This window comes from Planococcus citri, chromosome 2, assembly GCF_950023065.1.
Source record: "Planococcus citri chromosome 2, ihPlaCitr1.1, whole genome shotgun sequence".
Taxonomy (NCBI): Eukaryota; Metazoa; Arthropoda; class Insecta; order Hemiptera; family Pseudococcidae; genus Planococcus; species Planococcus citri.
The window spans coordinates 60,276,882-60,299,616 of record NC_088678.1 but is presented as its reverse complement, the minus strand read 5'-3'; the positions used below and the strand labels follow the sequence as shown (position 1 = coordinate 60,299,616).

Below are 22,735 nucleotides of genomic sequence, written 5' to 3'. Positions count from 1 at the left end.
AGTCGATAACCTCACATTTTACCGAATTTCTTGAATTTATTGCACCAACTTTATACGAACGCCATTTTAATTACCCACCTTCTTTCCGTTCTGCTGATATCAAATCACAATCGGTCGTCATTATTCAAAGAGCAATAAGAATAATTCTCGCCATAATAATAAACCCATTCATTAATATGCCGGTGGTAGTTCGATACTTTTCTTCGTCTGCCCGCCTTGCTGTTTCATTCGTACCTACTCGAGTATCCAGCAGCTACCTCGTACATACTTGGCTACTTTTATTGGCTGTTTACCGCGAGCTTGCGATTTATTACCTCGCTTTGTACACTCGTAGGTACGAGGCTATATAGCTACATTTACACTAGTACACATTCTCAGTAGCGAGTTTTCTTCGCTCACCATTCCGTCAGTCATACCAATCGAGGTACTAATGTCTATTAACTTACACTAGGAAAGGTAAAGAAGGCGTTACTGTATCGTAAAAACCTGGTACAACTGTTGGATCTTCGATCAGTCGATCATTTTACCTACCTTTCTCTGTCTCTACAACTTCGCAACATTCTCACCCACCCACCTCTTTAGCCAGGTACACCGCAACTCCACCTCTTGAAAATTTTAATTACCATCGCACACGGCTAAAGAAGTAGGAAAAAAAAGGGTAGCTGTAGCTCAGCAACGGTCACTTCTACACGTGTCTTCATTCATAAAAATATAACGATAATCGACTCCTAACCTCCTCCTACGCGGAATTACAGAGGATTTTCGAGATATCAATGTCACACCTTACAAATGCACCGATTTATCCACCACCAGCCGGACACTTGCTGGTCTTCTTCGGTGTATACGAGTATAGAACTCAGCTCATGGATGACCTTGTAAGGACAAATCACACCGCAGGACATACAAGCAGGACAATACGTTATATAATTTACCTACATCCGCGTATAGAGGAGAAACAAAAGCCACGTACAGGGTTGCTACGGCGGGGACTTGGAGAAAAAAAAGCACCGCATCAAAAGCAGCATAATAATAAAATACGAGTAAAACCTGCGTATACATTGTCCACGTTTCTGCTATCAACCTCCACATCCACTCTTTTCCAGTTCTCCAGCATAATATAATAATATGCAGTTCACACCTGGATGCGGACGGCGGCATGAGTTCTTTTTTTGTAGGTTTTTCCTCACATCTTCGTGATCGTCCTCGCGCTAGCTCGCATCCACATCACCAATTCTCTACACAATTTCAAAGTGCTGCCTTCTTGATGCATTGGGCATTGCGCATAGGTACTGTGACAGCACAATAGATTCGTGAGGGGGAGGTAAAGATACCCCTGCGGTTTCCTTTTTCTCTGTTTCTCTTTTTTTTTCAACTGATTAACGCGCGCCAGCCACGCTGTTTTTGTGGCAGGTATCGCAGGTACTCGTATCTGGGTTTTTTTTTTTTTTTTTCAACTAACTTTCTTCATTTGTTTAGTGCATCAATTCGCTGCTCTCGCGTGTCTCCTGATGCACGTACCAATTTTTTATAATCAAAATATTCAAATGAACCGAATTAAAAATCTCACCCCTTGTTCTCTTTGTTTCGTCGAAGTACAGGGGAAAAAATTAGCTCCACTACAATTAGGCAAAAAAAGTCAAATCCTAACTTCAGTTATTTTCAAAAATGTTATCTCCTTTAAATTATGAACAAGGTCCACCTTTCAAAAAGAAATCACAACCTTCCAATATATTTTCAACCCCCCCCCCCATCAATTTTTTCATTTCTATTCGTTTTTTTTCTTTTTGGTTTGGACTTTGTAATTTTTAGTAATTTCTCTCATTGGAATTTATACGTTTTCATCAATTTGGAATCAACTTCCAAAGTAAAATTTTTCAAATATGAAAGATGGAGGATTTTTATACGAATTTTTAGCAGTGATTTTTATATTTTTTATGTTTTTTCATTTTTCACTACCTTTCAAGCAAAATTGCTGAAAATCACTATTTTTTACTGCGAGTACTTTTACTACCTGTACACACCCTAAACCTTTTCGATTCTACTTTTGAGTGATTTTTATACAAATTTTGAAACTTTTGTGAGGGAAATTGTTTTTTGATGATTATAGAGCTGGAATTTTTATGCTTTGCATATTTTTTTCTATGGATTAGGAAATCTGGGAAATGAGCTCGATATAATTTTGCATATTTTGCATATTTTAATGGGAAAACCTGCATATTTTTATGTATATTTGAGCATTCTACGGAAATTTTGCAAAAATTGAGATTTTTAAGATTATTTTTTTTGTTCAAAAAATCGCAACATTGCTAAAATGTCATCAAGAAAATTGTTTCCTGAAATAATTTATGAATTTATAAACGATTTGTTTTGCTAATTTTTTAAAAAGAAAAATTTATTTTTTAGTCGTTGAACTGGATGGATTACCTAATTTTGTTTTGAATTAACATTTTTCGTGTTATTTTTTTCTCACGAGATGAACTTGTACTCAGAAAACGATTTTCATCATATTGCCCCTTTATGAATTCATTTTCTGCAGTTCTGATGCCAGTGGTGGAGAAAAAATCAAGAAAATTGATCAAAAAGTGTCTCAAAAATTACATTTTTATTTTTATTTACTTTTTTAAAAATAAGTATAATCATAATGAAGAGTATTATGATGGAGATGAAGACGAGATGTGAGAATGAGATGAAAACCCAAACGAAAAGTCTCTTAAGTTTTTAATTTTTATGAGTTGTTTTTTTTCCATATTATCATAATTAGAAAATGGGTGGTTTGACTTATTCGATTATTTATCGTTATTTTTAGATTTCATCCCATAATTTAGTTTCGTTCGAGGAAAGAGACAGAGGAGACGTCTTGAATAATTATACTTACCTCTTTTAAAACCCTCCACTTGTATAAATTACTCATTTCAACGAAAACAAAACCTGAAAGAAAAAATGGTCTGGAAACAATGATAAAAAAATTAAAAATTCTTCTTTTCGATTTCGTTATCGAGCATTTATCACCAAGACGAACAAATCGAATCTTGGAAAATATACAGTTTTTATATATAATACACACGAAGATCTCGAGATTAGTTGGAAGATCCCCGCTGAGTTGCGATGGATTTCGATTTATAGAATAGTTAAAGGTTGCTGTGGATGGTGTTCTTGTTGTTCTTGTGATAAAATATATCGTTTGTGTATGGTACTCTTTGGCGATGTAGAATCTACAAAATGTAAACATTAGTATCTTTCTATCTGCCACTGGGTATTTAATACCTATATACCTTTACCTTTAAGAGGTACCTACCTTTATAGTGCTTCTAGTAGCTGATGCTTTACAAAGTGCTGGAAATACCGCTCCAGCGATGCATCTCGAACAGAGAAAAGAACCAAAAGATGAACAGAGAGAGAAAGAGTGAGAGAGAATGTGTGAGGTGATACAAAACCTGTGAGTTTTAAGTTACCGTATGTGGAAAAGATACAACCTGGAGATGATTTTGTGTGTAAAGCAAACAGCAGCAGCAACGTTATTATTTTACACCTGCGAGTCTGTAGATATGCTTGAAATGATGAGAGAGAGTACAATGTTGGAAGCACAGGATGAAAACAAAAAAAATGGATAAGATGAACATGTAAAATAAATATGTACAAAAATCTACACTCGAGGTGAAAAAAGAGCTATAGCACAGCGTTTAGACGCGATGAAGATTTATTTTCATGGTATCCCATATCTGTCGAAGAAGAGGGTCATTTCGGTGACCAAATTTGTGTGTTGAAAATGTCACATACACGATTGAACACAGGGTGCTTTTTGTACCGGCGGAAAAAAAAAATATGACGAGAAAAAGGATAGGTACTTTTTGACGCGGAAAAGGAAACTGAAACGTGCAGCGTGGGTTCGATTTTTATGGGTGTAATGACAGGTGGCTATTTTAACGATAGCCAGACGCCATCTATCGGACATTCTAGCGTATTGTTTGGCCAGTACGCCTTTGCAAAGAAACGTGAAAAGGTTTCTTACTATTTTTTGGACTGTGTTCGAGTTTTTATTTGAACTTTGGAGAGAAAATCTAGGTGTTGTGAGGCCATCTGACCCTGTTAAGAATTGGGGGTTGTGTAATGTTGTGAAAGCAATGTATTGTGGAAGGGAAATAAAGGGGTAACTAGGATGTAGATGTGGTTTTTTAGCTCGGTGTTAATTATTCCAACGTATGCGATTGGTCGATGTGTGGTGTTTATTATTCGTTATGTGTGGTATAATATATACGATGTAGTAGGATATAGAGGTGTACGTCTATATGTATAATGTTAAATCAATGCAGCACGTATGTGGTACGTACATAGCGCCCTGCCATGCCATGCCACGTCCCCGTTGTTTGTTATTATTATTATTATGTAGATATAATACATATATAAACGCGAAGAGTATTATATTACTTTATAAACAGTAATACGTTGCTATACATGGTATATTTTTCGCCGATATTATATTATATGTATGGTCGTCCTCGTCATCGCCGAATACAAATTACTCGATGGTACCCACAAACACGGTTACAATGAGCCCCCATTTTGTTCATTAACTAAATGGATGATCGAGGACGACGGTAGGAGCGGGTGGTGGGTCTTGTGATATAGTTTATGGATCGACCGTTGGGGTATCCTATCCTACTCACTCGTATATATGCATTCAATCAGAACCGGCATAAATTAGTAACAGTTTAATGGAGTGTAACTCCAGATAATTGGAGTAACTCGGTTATTGGGCGATGAAATTATTTTTATTGGCGTATTACCTACGTTGTATTTTTTTCTTTTTGTGTTTTCGTCGATCGAACGCGAGTGAGAGAGAAGACCACCATTAACTGAGGATTGGGGCAGAGGTAGGGGGAGGACTGATGCGACATCGTCGATTATTCGAATTAAATTCTGTATACGTCGTCGTGTTTTTTTTTTTATTTGGTGGTCGGATCGAGCGTGTTTTTTTACTTGATGTTGGGTGTAGTTTTATGTACTATGTTGAGGTGCTGCTGTGGTGAGCTTCGGAAAGTCGAAAGTGTAAGAAAAATAATCGACGAGGTGTTTTTTTTGACGACGAAGACGAAGATGAAGAAGATTAGTGGAGGAGATGATTTGTGCTGGGTGTTGTGAGGTTGTTTGAAGTGTTCGGAGTGTTTTTTGGTAATTGAATTGAACGTGGACGTGATAATAGCTGAGAAGTTGATGGAAAGAAAAGTGTTGGTAAACACTGGTGACTTTTCTCAAGTTTTGGTCTTTGGCCAAAGGCTGTAAGGATGAAATTTGGCTATTTTTTTCACGTGCTGTTCATTTCTTTGACCATTTTTCAAATTATTATTATATTTTTTTGAAAATCTGCGCGTAGATCTTTCAATTTTCAAGTCAGGCAAAAAAGTCAAAAAATCAAATTTTGTTCAGTTTTTATTGTAATATCAACTAACGCGGTTAAAAGTTGATTCTGATCGATGCTTTGGAAAAACGGAGTTTGCCCCTTCAGTTTTGAAGATAGGCAACACCTTCGTCTAACTTTTTTTTTTTACAAGGGAACTCCTGAATTATTTCTGCCTCTGATTTTAACGAGAGCATGCTTTTTAGAAAGATCATGTTCTAAAACCATCAAAATCAAAATTTCAGGTGCTCAAATTCATTTTTTGATTTTTGGTGAATTTTTCAAATTTTAAAATCGGCTATTTTTGTCGTGTAAAAATGATGAAAATTAGCTCTGAAAGTAATTTAAACTCTTCGAAACCAAATTTTCATGCATTCTGTAGCCTCCAGCGTGATTTTCGATTTCTCCGGAATTTCTGAATTTCTCCAGAAGGAGCGAAAATTGAGTTGGGGAGTTGGAAATCGAATTGTGGCTCATTTTCGACCCTTTGAACCAATTTATCGATATTTTGGCGAATTTCCAGATGGACAATTCAAATGTGTTTTTTGACTATTAATAAATTCAAGAAATTAAAATTACGAATCCGAATTTCACAATTTTGAGACATTCTGGAGCCTCCAGCGCCATTTTCGATTTTTCCAGAATTTCTGAAATTCTGCAGAAGGAGCGAAAATTGAGTTGGGGAGTTGAAAATTCGAATTTTGACTCATTTTCTATTCCTTTGAACGAATTTTTCCATATTTTGGCGGATTTCCAAGCGGACACCTCGAGTGTGTTTTTTTGACCAATGTTTAAAAAATTCAAGAAATCAAAAATTACGAATCCGAATTCCACTATTTTGAGGCATTTTGGAGGCTCCAGCGTGATTTTCGAATTTTACAGAATTTTTGAAGTTATTTGGGGAGTTGAAAATAATTGAATTGTGATTCATTTTCGACCCTTTGAACGAATTTATCGATATTTTGACGGATTTCCAGGTGGACACCTTTCGAATTTTCGGTATTGAATTTCTCCTGAAGGAGCGGAAATTGAATTGAGGAGCTAAAAAATCGAATTGTGACTCATTTTTGACTTCTTGAACAAAGTTATCCACATTTTGGCAGATTTTCAGGCGTTCAACTCGCCGAGTGGGTTTTTTTTAACTAACATGAAAAAATTCAAGAAATCGAAAATTCCGAATCAGACTATTCTTTGATGAGTTGAGAGATCTGGGAAAAAAATGGTTCGAAAACCCGAGATGAATGCGAAAAAATTATTTTTTTGGAAGACTCAACTCCCTATGGCCTGCTAATCGTCTATGGCTTTCAGAATACGAATGAAGATTTGCTCGGATGTACTTGAATGTAGTGGAATATTCGTAAATATACGTTCTAAAAAATACGTCACAGACAGAAAAACATTCCAAATTTAGTCTGGTGAGGTGATTTTCTTTTTCCATTGGAGCAGATAAAGTGGAAAAAACATGTCTCAATTCATTGAGCATTCGAGTAAACGACTAAGGTAGACTCTAATATTGTTATCAGCATTTTGGAAAATCACTTGTATGGATTTTCGCTCGAGTTATGATCAATTTTGCAACTCATCAAGGCTCATAAAAACACCTATAATTATTCCTCAAAGCGAAAAACTCACGTGAGGGTTCCACTTCATCGCATTTTTCAGCAAATAAAGCTGGTACCTACGTATAATTTTCCAGACATAGCCTTACTTTGCTTGAAATGTTATTCCACATGTAAAATGTAACGCATAAAAAAATCACGTTTATCGAAGGAAGAATTATAAAAGGAGGCGTCTGAAGCAGCCCAGCAGCCGAGTAAAGGAAACATTATACATTCCGTATGTAGAGTAAAATTGCGCAGACTCTCATTAGACATGTTGAAGCAGCAGCAGTGAGTGGTGGGCTGCAGTGGCAAAGCGAGAGATAAATGAACGATGGAAAGAAAGGGGGGAAAACGCACACATGTATACGAGAATAGATGCCGAGGAAAAAAGAAAGGGGTTCGGTAGATGCCGAGGGGGTAAAAAATAGAGAAGAAAATACATCGACATATACAACATACGTATGTAGGTACGTACGAAGACGAAGAAAATGAGAAAAGCAGCCAGCATCGTCAGCATCAGTGGCAGCATCGCGAGAGAAGACGAGTACGATAGAGGGAGGAAAAATACTCGCAGTGTGAGAGTAACAGGAGTGCGGGGTTTTTGAGAGAGAAAGAAAAAAAAGCAACGTGGAATAAGAAAAAAAATGCGCGCAGGGCGAAAGAAAATTTAACAACGTTGGGTCTGGCGCGCGACGCGATGCGAGAGAGAAAGGTAAAGGCGCAAGAAGCAAGAAAAGGGGTTGGCTGGCTTTTTTTTCCATTAAGTGGGTGTAAGAGTGGTACCGCGCGGCGCATTACTTTTCAGCATATACAAAAGGGGTTGGCAAAAATTAAAGGAACAAAAGCAGGGTGGTAGGACGCTGCAGCGTCGCTGAGGCAGCAGGCTCCTCGCGGGTACTGCAGAAGGGTACGTTTTTGTGGATATGCTGTGTGTATGCGTGTGGTGGTTTGAAAAACGGAAGAAGGAGAGCGATAGAGAGAAATAAAGCAGGGAATGTGCCCTGGTGTATGCGGCTGTACGTACTTGCTCTTTCTCTTTTCGATGTACGTATATATAGCAGCATAGTTTCAATGTGCGGGACGGGATTTAATTCGTTAAAATGGCCGACGCCCATTGACGACGTTGATTGGTCGGGTTAGGGCGCTGCTAAAGAGTAGCTTTTTAATTAGTCGATACAGAGTAGGTACCGGCGGCGAAGGCAGCAGCGCTGTCGGTAATTATATCGTCGAAAGATCGAGTTGCGCGGTAGAGTTTCACTCGTATACTCTTTTCGACGCTTTAGACGCCTATTTAGGTTGGCTTTTTTCGCGATATTTTCATTCGACTGAGAAAGGTAAGCGACGAGCGAGGTTAATGAGCGCGAAATTTATCGACAGATGAGGCGGTGGTACTGGAGAAAGATAGAAGAAATGCCCCGAGGGTGTCAGCCTGGCCGGAATCTGTGTCTAACGATGACTTTTCCATCTCCAGGTTTAGATTTAGGATCGTCGTTAATGCTATAATAATATCTAATTTTTCATCTATATTACGCTGGTGTACGTATAATTGATGGCTGTGCATGAAAATTATCGTATACGGATGCTGAGTGAGAGATGACGATGGCGCCTGTAATTAGAGCCAAGGGTACCCACATACGAGTATATTCGCGAAGGCGAGCCCTCCGAATAGACCAAAGAATCGCCGCACCACGCCGGGTACTCTTCAAGTCGCCAACGTCATCGTATCGTCCAACTTTTTCCATATTAGAGGAGGTGAGGAGGAGGGTCGGGTTTACTCTACGATATAAGTTGTAGCTGCACAGTGGCGCTGGCGCCCTGAATTTCGCGGTATGGATGGAAGTTCTTTGGGTTCGAGATCTTTCTCTCTCACTACCTATGTAGGTATAGTGCTGCTGTGTGTAAATCAAAACAAAACTCGTATATGACGCGAAGGTGAAAGATTACGAGATAATTATTACCTACGTGTGTGTGTCGAAACCGAAGGTACGAGTAGGATATTTTTTTGACGTTTTTTCCGCGTACCCCTGGTCTCTTGAATTGGTCTACTATTTCGGTGTTGCTGCTTTTCGTGGACTTGGATCTTGGTGTGGCGGCGATGATTAGTGTGTTTGATGAGAGATGATCGCGTCTTTTGGCATTTACCGGATATTAAAAATTATTCGGGCGGATTTCCTGCTATTGTGGTGGTATGGCGAGTGAGCAGATGGGTGCTAAAAAACATTAGATTGAAATGGTATTTTTTAGTTTTTTTGTTCGTGAAATTGGGAGGCATTTTTTTGGCGATTATTGTGTTGATCAAGATAGCCACTTTCGTAATTTTGAAAAAAGTGGAAAATTTTGAGCCAAATTCAAAAAAAAAAATGAGCTTGAAAATTACGTGGAATTTTGTTTTAAAAAGTCATATGAATTAGTGAATGCTTCAAAATTCTGAATTTGAAAATTTCTCCCCCCTCCCCTCTCATAATTGCAAATTTTCCGAATTGTGCAGATAAAACTGTACCTATGAGTATTAAAAAATCACGAAAACCCTTGAAAATGATACAAAATTTAATGCTATACCTAAATCATAAAAGTTGTTCAAAATATCAGAAAAAATGTTGAAAATTTGAAGTCATGAAAAAGTCGCGAATTTTGCTCGAAACTGAAATTTTTTTCAAAGCCCATAAAATAAAAAAAAATAAAAAATTTGTTCAAAAAATCAAAAAAATGAAAAAACTAAAATAACCAATTTTTGATCGCATAAAAAATGGCAACCGTGTTCGATTTCTTCTCAGGTTCAAGTTATTTAATTTAATTTTTTATTGGGGGAGGGGGTTTTTTTCATGCAGTAACAATGTGAAAAATAGTTCATGAAGAAGTCATTGATTTTTTGTCTGGTAGTTTTGTTGAACACCCTGTAGAAATTTTTAGATAAGTACCGACTATTTTTGGTAAATTTGGTAGTCGTTTTAGGGAGTTGTCTGGTTTCTTTTTATTTTTGAAACTAAGTGAAAAATATTTTTTTCGACTACTATAGATTTTTGTACAAATTACTATAGATACTATCTAGTAATTTGTTGGTGAATTATCAGAAATATTTTGTATATTAGGTACTGAAAAATTTTCAATGAATTAACGACAGTTTTTGATAAATCATTGGTATTTTATGCCAAATTACAAGAATTTTTGGTAGCCTTCTGAAAATTTTTGGTAAATTGGAAACCTTGAGTAAATTTCTGGTAGTTTTAGGACAATTACTGACGAATTGCTCGTAATTATGACATAGATGGTATTTTTATTGTCAGACATTCTGTCAGACTTTTGCAAACTTGAAAAAAAGTCAATGAAATTTTTTCGTAATCAAAAGGTTTGTAAAGGTTACTTTAGGCACTCCATTTTTTTTTCAAATTTTAGTGATTTTTCTTGAATTTTAAACCATTTTTGAACTAAATTTTTGAAAATTTTTTTGATTTATTCATTTTTTTATGTTCGATTTTTACTCTTTTGTTTGTGCTTTTACTAAAATTCGTTTACTTTGGGAATTTTTCGAGCGATTTTTGTGAAATTTTGAACGAATAACGCACAGATCAATTGGCGATAGATCCTCTGGAAATGGGAGTATGCAGAGTCCAAATGCGAGAGTCATCATTTCCCTGACTTTTTTTTGAATTATCATGATTTATTTGTAAACTAGCAATTATTTTACTATCCACATTAGCTGAATTTGAATCAGTAACGAACTGAAGTTCAATTGAAAACATTTTGTGTAATTTGCTATGGGCCAATTCGTGTGACTAATCAACTTTTTGTTTCGTTTGTTTGCCTTGCAGATTGGATAGACTGGCGTCGATTATGTCATTTTGTGATGGTTGACATTCGGGAACAGCGATGCCCTCTCCCATCGCCGGCGAAACATCAGTAGACGAGAGGGAACCGGCCGGTCTAATCGGCGCATCGCGTAAGAAGCGGAAACGCAAAAGAATAGACAGCGACCATCAGCATCATCACCATCGGCACGATCTTGTTGGTGGTGGTGGCCAAAGCAGTAGAAGCGGCGGCGCTACCAGCATCGGTGCTGGCAAACACAATAACAACAATAATAATAACGAAGACGACGTCGACGATTACAGCAGTGGCGGCGAAATGAGTCCGGAAGAAGATTCGACGGCGTCTCCGCCGGCAGGTCTGATCGCCGGACGCGACGACGGCGCTCAGCAACGCCTCTCGTCGCCTCCATCCGGTAGTAAATTCGTGCACGAGATGAGCTCCGGAACGAGCGCTGGTCGCCAAAACGACGACGAATTCGGCGATACGTGTATGGAAGAGTCGACCATCATCAAGAATCGCAGCGAAGACGACGATGACGACGACGAAGACGGATCTAGCGCCGGCGAAGATGACGACGATGGTAGACCAGTAAGCAGCGTCCAAGTCCATAGCGGTAAAGAGAAACAACTGACGAGTGCGGTAGACGAGTCTAGTACGAGCGATGTTGAGAATTTCGACGGTAAAATCGTATATAATCCCGATGGCTCGGCGTATATCATCGAAGACTCGGAACTGAGCGACGAAGACGGCGAACTGCCGCAGCTCATCAGTAACGGGTGCATAGTGGACGGACGCGGCGTCAACGTGTCTCGTTCCGAAGGCTTTCCGCAGATCGCCAACGCCATATACGTTTCGACGCGTAACACCAATCACCACGCGCTATATGGGGGCAATATGGCGAATTGCGTGAAAGCAGATAAAAGCGTAGTTCCTGATGTACCGGTTATGCATAGTTATAGGGTTTATTCGGTTCGTGATAATAAATATAGTGAAAGAAATTCGACGGCTGGAGCCGGCGATAAGAATTGTAGTCAAGATGGCGGCAGCGGCGGCGAGAATCCGTCGTCGGTGCCGGTCAAACCGATCCTTATGTGTTTCATTTGTAAATTATCTTTCGGATACGCTAAATCGTTCGTAGCGCACGCGATGAGCGACCATAATGTACTGCTGCAGGAAGACGAAAAGGATATACTCAGTCATAAGAATACCTCGGCCATAATACAGTGCGTAGGCAAAGAGAAAGAACCGCTGGTTTCGTTTCTGGAACCTTTATCGCCTCCGTCGCAACTGACTGCAGCAGCGGCGGCGTCTTCGTCAACGACGGCGTCATCTTCGATGGCCTCATCCGCGTCGATGGTGTCTTCGAATAAATTTGACGGCAGCGGCAAATACCATCGGCCAACGTCGTCGTCGACAGCTACATCGACGTCAACGACCGCGTCGTCGGGCCTTCATCATTTGCCCAGCTCGTATTCGTCATTCGGCGGTGGTAACAACGGCGGCGGTAACGTCGTCGCTAATACCGGAGTTCCTAATAGCAACGCTTCGAACGCTGCGAACGCCTCGAGCAGCGCGTCGTCGTCGTTATCTTGTGTGATGGATCTAACGCGCAAAAGTCCTATTAGCAGCGGCGGTCCAACTTCTTCGGCGTCGCCGGTCGTAACGACCACGACGGCCAGTAGCGGTAGCAGCAATAGCAACAACAATGGCGCTATTACGTCACCGGGCCCGAGTCCATCGCCCGGTTCGACGGTCAGTCCGCTGCTGTCAGCGTCTTCGATGACGTTCGCTCAGCATCCGCCGAATTTCCTGACGGGCACGACGATAGGCGTGTGTCCGGATCACATGGGCGGTCGGCCTAGCGGCGTCGACTGCGCCAAGTGCGAGCTCATCCTAAGTTCCTCCCGGTTAGGCGGCGTCGGCGGCGGCCCGCTTGCCGGCATGCATTCGCGAAACTCGTGTAAGACTTTAAAGTGTCCGAAATGCAATTGGCACTATAAATACCAAGAAACGCTCGAGATACACATGAAAGAGAAGCACCCGGAAACGGAGACCTCGTGCATATACTGCATAGCCGGACAACCGCATCCGCGTCTGGCGCGAGGCGAAACCTACACCTGCGGATACAAACCGTACCGCTGCGAGGTGTGCAACTACTCGACCACTACCAAAGGCAACCTCAGCATACACATGCAATCCGACAAACATCTCAACAACATGCAAGAGCTGCAGAACGGCACCGTATCGAATTCCGAACTAGGCGGTCCGGCTGGTGCAGGTCATCAGCCATCGCCAACCCCTGGTTCGACCGGAGGCCCTGGTGGCGTTGTCGGTCAACCCAAACCGACCGGTATGACTAGTCCGAGTACAGGAGTTGGCCCAGGAGGTCCGGCTGGCCTACCTTATCACAGCCAAATGGGCGGCTCTCCGGCCGTCGCGCAGCAGAAACCTAAACCAACGTTTCGCTGCGACGTGTGCAACTACGAGACGAACGTGGCGCGTAATCTGCGTATCCACATGACCAGCGAGAAGCATACGCATAACATGATGGTGCTGCAACAGAACATGAAACAAATGCAAGCTCTCAGTGCCATACAATCGCCAGCGTCGCAGCACCAGCAACAGCTAAACTTCGAACAACTGTTGCATTTCCATCCAGGGCTGACGTTACCGGGCGAAAAACCACCTCCTCATTCGGAAGCGGCTCTCGCCGATATGGCTTATAACCAGGCGTTACTCATACAGCTAATGACTGGTGGCCAACTACCGCCTCATATGTCGCCCGAAATGGCTCCGAATCTCGATATGGGCCTGAACCCCGAAACAATGGAACCACCTCCCGAACCGGCTGATCTCAATCCTGATAACTTGTTCCAGTGCTGCGTGTGCAACGTGTTCACCAGCGATTCGCTCGAGGCGCTTTCCCACCACTTGGCCGCCGATCGTACCAAGATCCGCGAACAAGAGATATTGGCCATCGTGGCCGGACACTACGTATGCAAGCTGTGCACCTATAAGACTACCCTGAAAGCGAATTTCCAACTGCATTGCAAAACCGACAAACATCTGCAACGATTGCAGCACGTAAACCATGTGAAAGAAGGCGGCCCCCGTAACGAATGGAAGCTCAAATACGTCTCGTCTCCGGGCGGCGTCCAGGTTCGCTGTAACGCCTGCGATTACTACACGAACAGCACGCACAAGCTGCAGTTACACGCGGCTGCCCAAAGACACGAGTTCAGCGCTTCGCTGTTCAGGCATTTACGCGACAACTACGACGACTCGCCCAAAATATACCAATGTCTACTGTGCGAATTCAGTTGCGCCGACAAGCTCCCTCTGTTTCAGCATATTCGCTCGATGCAACATTTGAAAATCGAACAAATCCACCAGCTGCACAGGCGATCGGCCGGCAAAGACGCGCAAATCGATCTCAGCGATATGTTCAAGGTGATAGCGCAACCGTCAGACTCGATCTCCGAACAAGGTCTCGACTTCTGCAACCAATCGCAATGCTCGGCTTCGTCGACTACTCCTAAACCGTCGTCGAACGCCAACACCAGCGGTAGCAGTAACAACAACGTTCATCAAACGCCTCCTAGTCACAGGTTCAGTCCGTCTTCGTCGACCGCCTCTTCTTCCGGTGGCAGTAAAGACATGGAGACGAAATGCACCCAATCGGATTCGTCCGAAGAGGCCGACGATGCCGAAGAAACCGGCGCCAACGATCTCACCTTCGAAGACAGCGTCGGCATGAGGTGCACGACGTGCCAGAAAATGTTCCGTAACAGCGAAGAGCTCTGTTTGCACCAAAACGAAAGCGGCCACTTCGATATCAAACAGATCGAAGGATCGGTTTTTTTATGCCCCAAGAAAGAATGCAGCGCTTATTTCACGACGGTTTTGAACGTGCAAAGACATTATCTCGATGTACACATACAACAGAATCGTATGGATACGGTGGCCGTGTCCGAGAAACACGTCTACAAATACCGATGCAGTCAGTGCAGTTTAGCCTTCAAAACGATGGAAAAACTGCAAATCCATTCGCAATACCATTTCATACGCGATGCTACCAAATGCGTGCTGTGCGGACGTAGTTTCCGTTCGATTATCTCGCTACAAAAACACGTCGAAACGTCTCACGCCGATCTAACCGAAGAAGAGATGTTAGTTTTCAAACAGAGCTTGCTGAGTAACCCATTACTGCTGGCCGGTCTCAGCGGTCAAGCTTTAGATCCGTCGATAACCGAGTTACTAAAGAAAGAAAGCTTGCGCATGGATACGGACGAATCGATGGACGAAGATGGTCCGATGATGCATACCAAGAAATCATCTTCGCATCACGACGATACAAGTCCGACGACGTTACACAGTAAAAAAGTACCTCATCGTAAAGGTGAGAAAGTAGTATACCCTATGGAAAAATACCTCGACCCGAATCGTCCGTATAAATGCGAAGTCTGCAAAGAATCGTTCACCCAGAAGAACATCTTACTCGTACACTACAATTCCGTCAGCCATTTACATAAATTGAAACGAGCCTCGCAAGATCTCCAGCAGTCGAATCCGAACAGCGGCAACGTCGCACAGAACTTGATGGTCTCGCCTACGTCGCATTACAACTCGATTAGTCAGCAATTGCAGCAACAACAACAACATAAAAAGACTACCACCGGTTCGATGATCTCACCTCCTACGTCGGCTCAAATGCTAACGCCTAAATCGAACTCGAGCTCCGAAGACGATGACCGAAAATCGTTCAAAGATGGCGGAGCGAATACCGCAACGTCTCCGGTCAGCTCTTTAGTCGGTGCCGGCCATCACGGTATGTTCTCGTGCCAACGTTGCAACTCGATCTTCGTCAATCAAGACCAACTGCACGCTCATCAGCAACTATGCTGGATGAGTATGTTTCCTACGCTGGCTGCGGCCGCCTCTACACCTACCTCGGCCGCTATGCAATTCACGTCCCAGTCCGACTTGAAAACACCTCCGCCTTCGATGATGGTTGCCGCAGCAGCCGCAGCCGGAGACGAAGCCGCTGCCTTCATGAAACTCCCCCAACAAGCGAAAAAATCCTCGCATATGTATAAACATCTACTAGAGAGTTTCGGTTTCGATTTGGTGATGCAGTTCAACGAGAATCACCAAAGAAGGCAGCGCAAAGAACGCGAAGAAAACGAAAGACTGTTGGCTGAACTGCAGACGGCTCAGTTGCTCAATGAAGAATCTCACGTTATGGAGGCTCGCAAAGATAGCTCGGGAGGTATCCACGATCACGTTAGAGAAGAAAAAGACGACGTACCTTCGAGCGGCGGCGACGAATTACCCGAAGTGTCCAAATCTACGTGCGCTCATTGTAACAAAGAGTTCTCCAGTGTTTGGGTACTAAAAGCTCATTGCGAAGAAGTACACAAAGATCTGGTACCGTTAGACTTCCTCGAAAAATACGCTCAACAGATCAAATGCGAAATCGAAAAGAAAGTCATTCCAGCAGCCATGACGGCCGGATTATCCAACTCGATGGCCGCAGCTCTAGTTTCGGCTGCGGCTGCCGCCGATGCCGATATGGCTAACTCGTCAACGACTACCAATACCACCGATATGGATACGACAACCTCGAGCAAAGCATCCGGTGCTTGCGGCGGTGATATCGACTCGACCATCACGTCGATGGCCTCGTCAACGATACCAACAACTACGACGGCCGATGTAGGTACCGATACCTATCGTGAATCGGACGATACCCTGAAAGATCACAATCAATCCTTGAACGATACCTCCGACTCGTACAGAGATTCCGACGACCGTGATCATTCCATGCAGAAAGATATGCCGCACAACGAGCCCTCTCGCACACCTAACCCACCTACCGCCTGCTCCACGCCAGCTTCCAGTACAGATTCGGTTTCGCCTAGTGGCGGAGCCGGAGGCAATCATTCCGGTAACCCGTCGCCCAATATTCCGATGTCACTTGCTCAACAAATGAACGAAATGCAGGCTGCCCTCAACGCGATGGCAGCTTCGCAACTCCAGCAACAGCTACAGCAATTTAATCCCATGATGATGGGTATGGCTAGTCTCGGTATGGGCTTACCTCTCGGACTCAATATGCCCGCTCTTGCCGCCATGAATCTGCAACCACCTCTAGTTCCTATGATGATGCCGCCTCCGCCGTCGTTCGATTCCATCGTCGGTCTGGGTCAAGGGCAGAATCCACTATTTACCCAGCAAGCGGCCGCCAATCTCGATACTAACTCTATACTGGCCAAGCAACAACAACATTTGATGCAGCAGCAACAAGTGGTGAGTTTTTTGATTTGGTTTATGGATTTATATTTTTATTTGTATTACTAGATGTAGAATATTGATGGGAGGGGGGTGGTAATATTTTGAATGGATATTTTGGGGTCAATCTATCTTTCAAAGTAAAAAGAGCACTTTACAATATCTCATCATTCTGAATTTCAGTTTTCGAATTCGAATAAATTTTTGAAATTTTGGGAGTCCATAGAAAATTCAAAGAATGTTTGGTCAACAAGTTTTCAAAATTTTGGGAGCTCATGACAAATTTGATAAATATTTAATTCAGAAAATGTTCCAAAATTGAAAAAAACAAAAAGTTTGGTTGTGTAATAATCTGAATTCGAATTTTTGAATTTCTATCAAATTTTTGAAATTTTGGGAGCTCATGAAAAATATTCAATCAAGAGATAATCAAAAATTTGAAAAATCAAGTTTGGGTGTTTTATGATCTGAATTCAATTTTTTAAATTTCAAGCAAGTTTTTGAAATTTTGAGTGTGCTTGAAAAATTCAAAGAATATTTTATCAGAAATTTATTCGAAAAATATAATTTTATCGTTTTATAATCTAAATTCAAATTTTTGAATTCTCATCAAATTTTTTAAAATTTTGGTAGCTCATAAAAAATTTGAAAAATACGAACTTATTTTTATGAAAAAGTATTTAATAGTTGAAAAAATCAAATTTGATTTTCTATTGATCAGAATTCTAATTTTTAAATTCTGATGAAGTGATGACGTTTCCGAATATTAAGAGTTTATAAAAAATTCAATGAATGTTTGATCAAAAAATGTTCAAAAAATCAAAGCTAGATTGTTTCTTAGATACTTTTTTTATTTTTAATTGACACAATATTGTTTTGCCTTTGAATCTTCCTCGTGATTACTTTTATTATGATTTTTTTTACAAAAAATGATCAAAAATCTGTCCTGAAAATGAAAAAAAAATCACCCTGATCCACGAGTGTAATTTTGCATTTTTCTTGTTTTTTCTGTCCACAGGCGAACGCGTCGCAACAAAAACGCGCCCGTACACGTATCACCGACGATCAGTTGAAAATCCTACGAGCTCATTTCGACATCAACAACTCGCCTTCGGAAGAGCAAATCAACAAGATGGCCGCCGAAAGCGGTTTACCGCCCAAAGTTATCAAACACTGGTTCCGTAATACGTTATTCAAAGAACGTCAGCGCAACAAAGACTCACCCTACAATTTCAACAATCCTCCGTCCACGACGTTGAATTTGGAAGAATACGAGAAAACCGGCGAAGCTAAAGTGATCCCGTTGAACTGCAGCAGCAGCGGCGACGAAGCAGGCGGCACCGGCGGTAACGGCGTCGCGACGTCAAACGAACAAAACAACAACATCGATTCGTCTGCGTTGAAAATGAACCTGGCCAATGTCGCGAATACCACCCGCAAAACATCAACGCCCACTGGTAACGGTGGCTCGAAATGTGATCAAATTTCACCCTTTGGCCAATCAAATCACGGTCTGCAGCAACCGCCGTTTTCGGCTCCCAGATCTGTGGCCTCGTCTCCGGTACTGATAAAAACCGAACCGAAAGACGGATCGGAATGTGGCGGCGGAGTCGATCTGCACAGTAAACTAAACGTGTTACCAGATAACGACGCGAGTAATCGAGTCAAGAAAGAAGAATACGACGATATCAAACCGAATCTCGCCTATATGCACGATCAAGTACCACACTCGCCTCCTAGTCCGAATATCTCCGAACGTCTGAGCTCTGTACCAACTCCTTGCTCGTCGCCGGAGAACCTAACCGTTTCTTCGGTGTTCAATTCGCAACATTTATCGTCCGAGCTGACAGCCACCTCGAGCTCGATGCTGAACGCTGCCATGCACCAAAGCAGCAACATGCTACCACCGAAATTAAACCAGAACTTTAGTACGTCCACTCCGTCGCTGACGAACGCCAATTTTGGTGCGACCACGATGCCTAACCGAAGCGTATCACCGGGTCGTTCGAATTCGGTCGATTGTTACACCCACGGTGTGCTAAGCAGTGGAAATAGTAACGGTAGCAACTCGTCCGGCGGTTCTTCAGGCAAACGAGCCAATCGCACTAGATTCACCGATTACCAAATCAAAGTGTTGCAAGAGTTCTTCGAAAACAACGCCTATCCCAAAGACGATGATCTCGAGTACCTGTCTAAATTGCTCAGCCTGAGTCCGCGAGTGATCGTCGTTTGGTTCCAGAACGCTCGCCAAAAAGCTCGCAAAGTTTACGAAAATCAGCCACCAGTCGAACCTGTGGCTGGAATCGATGAGAATACCGGTCGTTTCCAACGCACTCCCGGACTGAATTACCAATGCAAGAAATGCCTTCTGGTGTTCCAACGCTACTACGAACTCATCCGGCACCAGAAGACGCATTGTTTCAAAGAAGAAGACGCCAAACGATCGGCTCAGGCTCAAGCAGCAGCTGCTCAAATGGCGGCAGTGCTATCGTCCGAAGACTCCAATAGCAGTACCATTATCGAACAAAACCAACAATGCAGCATTACCAATTCCAATCCGTCTACTCCGGCCGCTCCGGTCACACCTACACCGTCGTCGGCTGCTTACCCATCGTCTCCAGTATCGCATAACCCATCAACGCCCGACCCGAAAGATAACACTTTCCAATGCGATAATTGTAACCTGGTGTTCTCGCGATTCGAACTATGGCGCGAGCATCAACTCATCCACATCATGAATCCGAACCTATTCCCGAACTACCCGCCCGAAAGTCCATTCGGTATTCTCCAGCAGCAGGCTCAACAACAACAGCAACAACAACAATCGCAACAGCAGCAGCAACAACAACAACAGCAGCAGCAGTCGCAACAGCAATCGCAGCAACAAACCCAACAACACGATCCGTTCTCGGCGTCTTCGACAGCTAACGCCAATACCCAGTTGCAAGCTCAAGCTGCTGCTGCGGCCGCTGCAGCCGCCGCCGCTGCCGCAGGTTCCGATATGAACGCCAACTCGAATCCGCCGTCGCCTCATCCGTTACTCGCCATGTTCAACTCGAATAAACGTAAATACGAAGAATACGTGTATTTGTCGGATCGAGACTCCGATCAGCCGAAAGATAAACGCCTGCGAACCACCATCTTACCCGAGCAGCTCGACTACCTGTATCAAAAGTACCAAATCGAGAGTAATCCGTCGCGTAAAATGTTGGAAAATATCGCCAACGAGGTCGGCCTGAAGAAGCGAGTGGTCCAAGTATGGTTCCAGAATACTCGAGCTCGGGAACGCAAAGGTCAATTTCGAGCCCATTCGCAGGTGATCAACAAAAGATGCCCTTTTTGCCCGGCTTTGTTCAAGGTGAAAACCGCCTTGGAATCGCATTTAACCACCAAACACGCTGACCAATGTAGTCGCGGCGAAATCAACATCGACGCGTTACCCGACGAAGAAGTGAGCCACGATTCGACGTCCTTCTTGTCGCAACAGTCTGTCGCCGCTGCCGATCAACAAAGCGCCGCAGCTGCCGCGAAATTCGCCAACTTCAACGCGGCAGCTAACTCGATGCTGCATCCGTTATTCGCCGCATCCATGCATGGCGCCAATGAAAACGACGCCCAGATCAAAAAATACTACGAAGACGCCTTGCGCAGATACCTGACCGAAATCCAATCCCAGCAGCAGCATAGTTTACCCAATGGCAGTCTAGACAAAGAGAATTTTCCGGCCGATTTTTCCGCAGCAGCTGCCGCAGCCGCCGCTGCTGGTAAAATTATGAAAACCGACGCCAACGATAACCCGACCGAAGCGACCGGTGAGTCGCCACTCGATCTGAGCAAACCAGTCGATCTCAGTAATCCCATCAAATTCACCAACGCCAGACCGGACGACAGATCCATCATCAGCAACGGACCATTGACCGATATGAATGACCGTAGTATGTGTGACGACGAATATTCCGATTCCGAGTGTTCTGAGAATATGGAGGATGAGAGTCCACCAGCGTCACCTGCCTCTAGTCGAAGGATTTGGAGCGCTGTAAGTACCACAAACAGTTTTTCACGTAATTTAGCGATCTAATGGATAAGATGCATGCGGTGGTGGGATATTTGTAAATGGTGATTTATTTTAGTCGTTTGTTTGTGATGGGGTTGAGAATTTGACGAAGAGATGAGTATGATTTAGAATGAAAATGGTGGTATTTTGATACGATGAGAATGGATTTTGTATTTGAAGATTTTCTGCATGTTTTTTGCACCATAATTGTGCTTGGAAATTGGCCATTTTGGATGGTAAAAATTCAAAACATGTAAATGAATGATTTCTGATGAATTTTGGATCCGAAGAAATGCCATTTTGGGAGCAGATGTACGATTGCATGTTGTATTGGAAATCTTGTCGAATTCTCAGCCTCTTTGGTGGTGGGATCGCTCCAAAGTTGGATGTTAATTGAAAAATGGATATTTCTGAAAAATTTAACCACCTTAATAATTTGAAAATCAGATTAGAATTTTGAAAAATAGTATTGCGAATATTTTCATGCGCACTTGTCTGATTACTTGACTGCCATGACTGCCATGAGGCATTTAAAACGATGAATAAAATGATTTAATTTTCTATAAAATGCTCTCACTTTAGTGAGTCGATCAAGTGAGAAATTTAAGATTTGTTTTCTCAACTAAATATTCGTGCCTATTGGAAATATTTTCTGGACGAAAGTTTCATTAATAAATACTTAACCGAGAATGTTGAATGTTTGTGAGAAAGCTTTTAAGTACGAGACTTTCATCAAATGAGTTTCCTAATTCGATAAATCGATGAAAAATTCTACGAAGAGAGGATGGATTGGCAAGAGGATAATAAAAAATGTCATTCGAATAAAACCGAACGATTAATACCTGGCACCCAGGTCTCCTCTTTTAGGTGCTCGATGAAGCGACCAATTGTTCCTAGCACGATATGATGGTCGTTTACCTGGTCGCACACACACAGAGGTGGCAGCGGCATAGTGGTGGTTTTGTTTTGTCTTTTTTTTTCGTTTTGTTTTCATCGTCGCGATATATGTAGCATAGGTACTCGTCGGTCGTCGTCGTCGTATGCCTGTCAATAGATTTATTCGCGATTCGGTGGCCATATTTGCCAGCAGATTGTAATCTGGTTTATTCATTGTATACACGTATAAGTGTACGCTGTGTACAGGCACATAAGGTATTAAATGAAGGAAGCCTGGTACGTACCTCTGTGTGCTCCTAATTCTTACCTACACATATTGGATTATCGTGCCATCCTCTCTCTTTATGTTGTTCTAGTTGCGATTGCTCTCCTCTCTATTGTTCTGACACTCGAAGAATGGTGGAATTTTTCAATAAATATAGGTACACTGTACCCTGCTCGATTGAGTTTTTGTATTGTGTGTGTGTTTTTTTTTTTTGCCTTCATCGTTTTCGATTCGATTCGTTTTGTTTTGTTTTTCGATTATTATAGACTAGACTCTGGGAGTACTTATTTGTCTGTTTGGTTGGGTATGTTTGTGTTTTTTGTCCTTTTCCATGTGTGCAGAGATAGAATGGGTATGATGAGATGAGTTCGTTAGGATTCGAAATTTTGTACCAAAATTAGGGTAGCATATTCAACGTTCAATAG

General features: G+C 42.4%; 1 protein-coding gene across 5 annotated transcripts in view; it reads left to right on the top strand.

Moving 5' to 3' along the window:
• The window catches only part of zfh2 (Zn finger homeodomain 2), a 247,387-nt gene that overhangs the window by 139,275 nt on the left and 85,377 nt on the right, over positions 1 to 22,735 (top strand). For all 5 annotated transcript variants that reach the window (XM_065351949.1, XM_065351951.1, XM_065351952.1 and 2 more), the window contains 2 exons: positions 10,806 to 17,112; positions 18,113 to 21,130. In XM_065351949.1, the coding sequence (XP_065208021.1) occupies positions 10,864 to 17,112; positions 18,113 to 21,130 (9,267 nt within the window). In that variant the 5' untranslated portion in view covers positions 10,806 to 10,863. The remainder of the gene's footprint in view (positions 1 to 10,805; positions 17,113 to 18,112; positions 21,131 to 22,735) is intronic.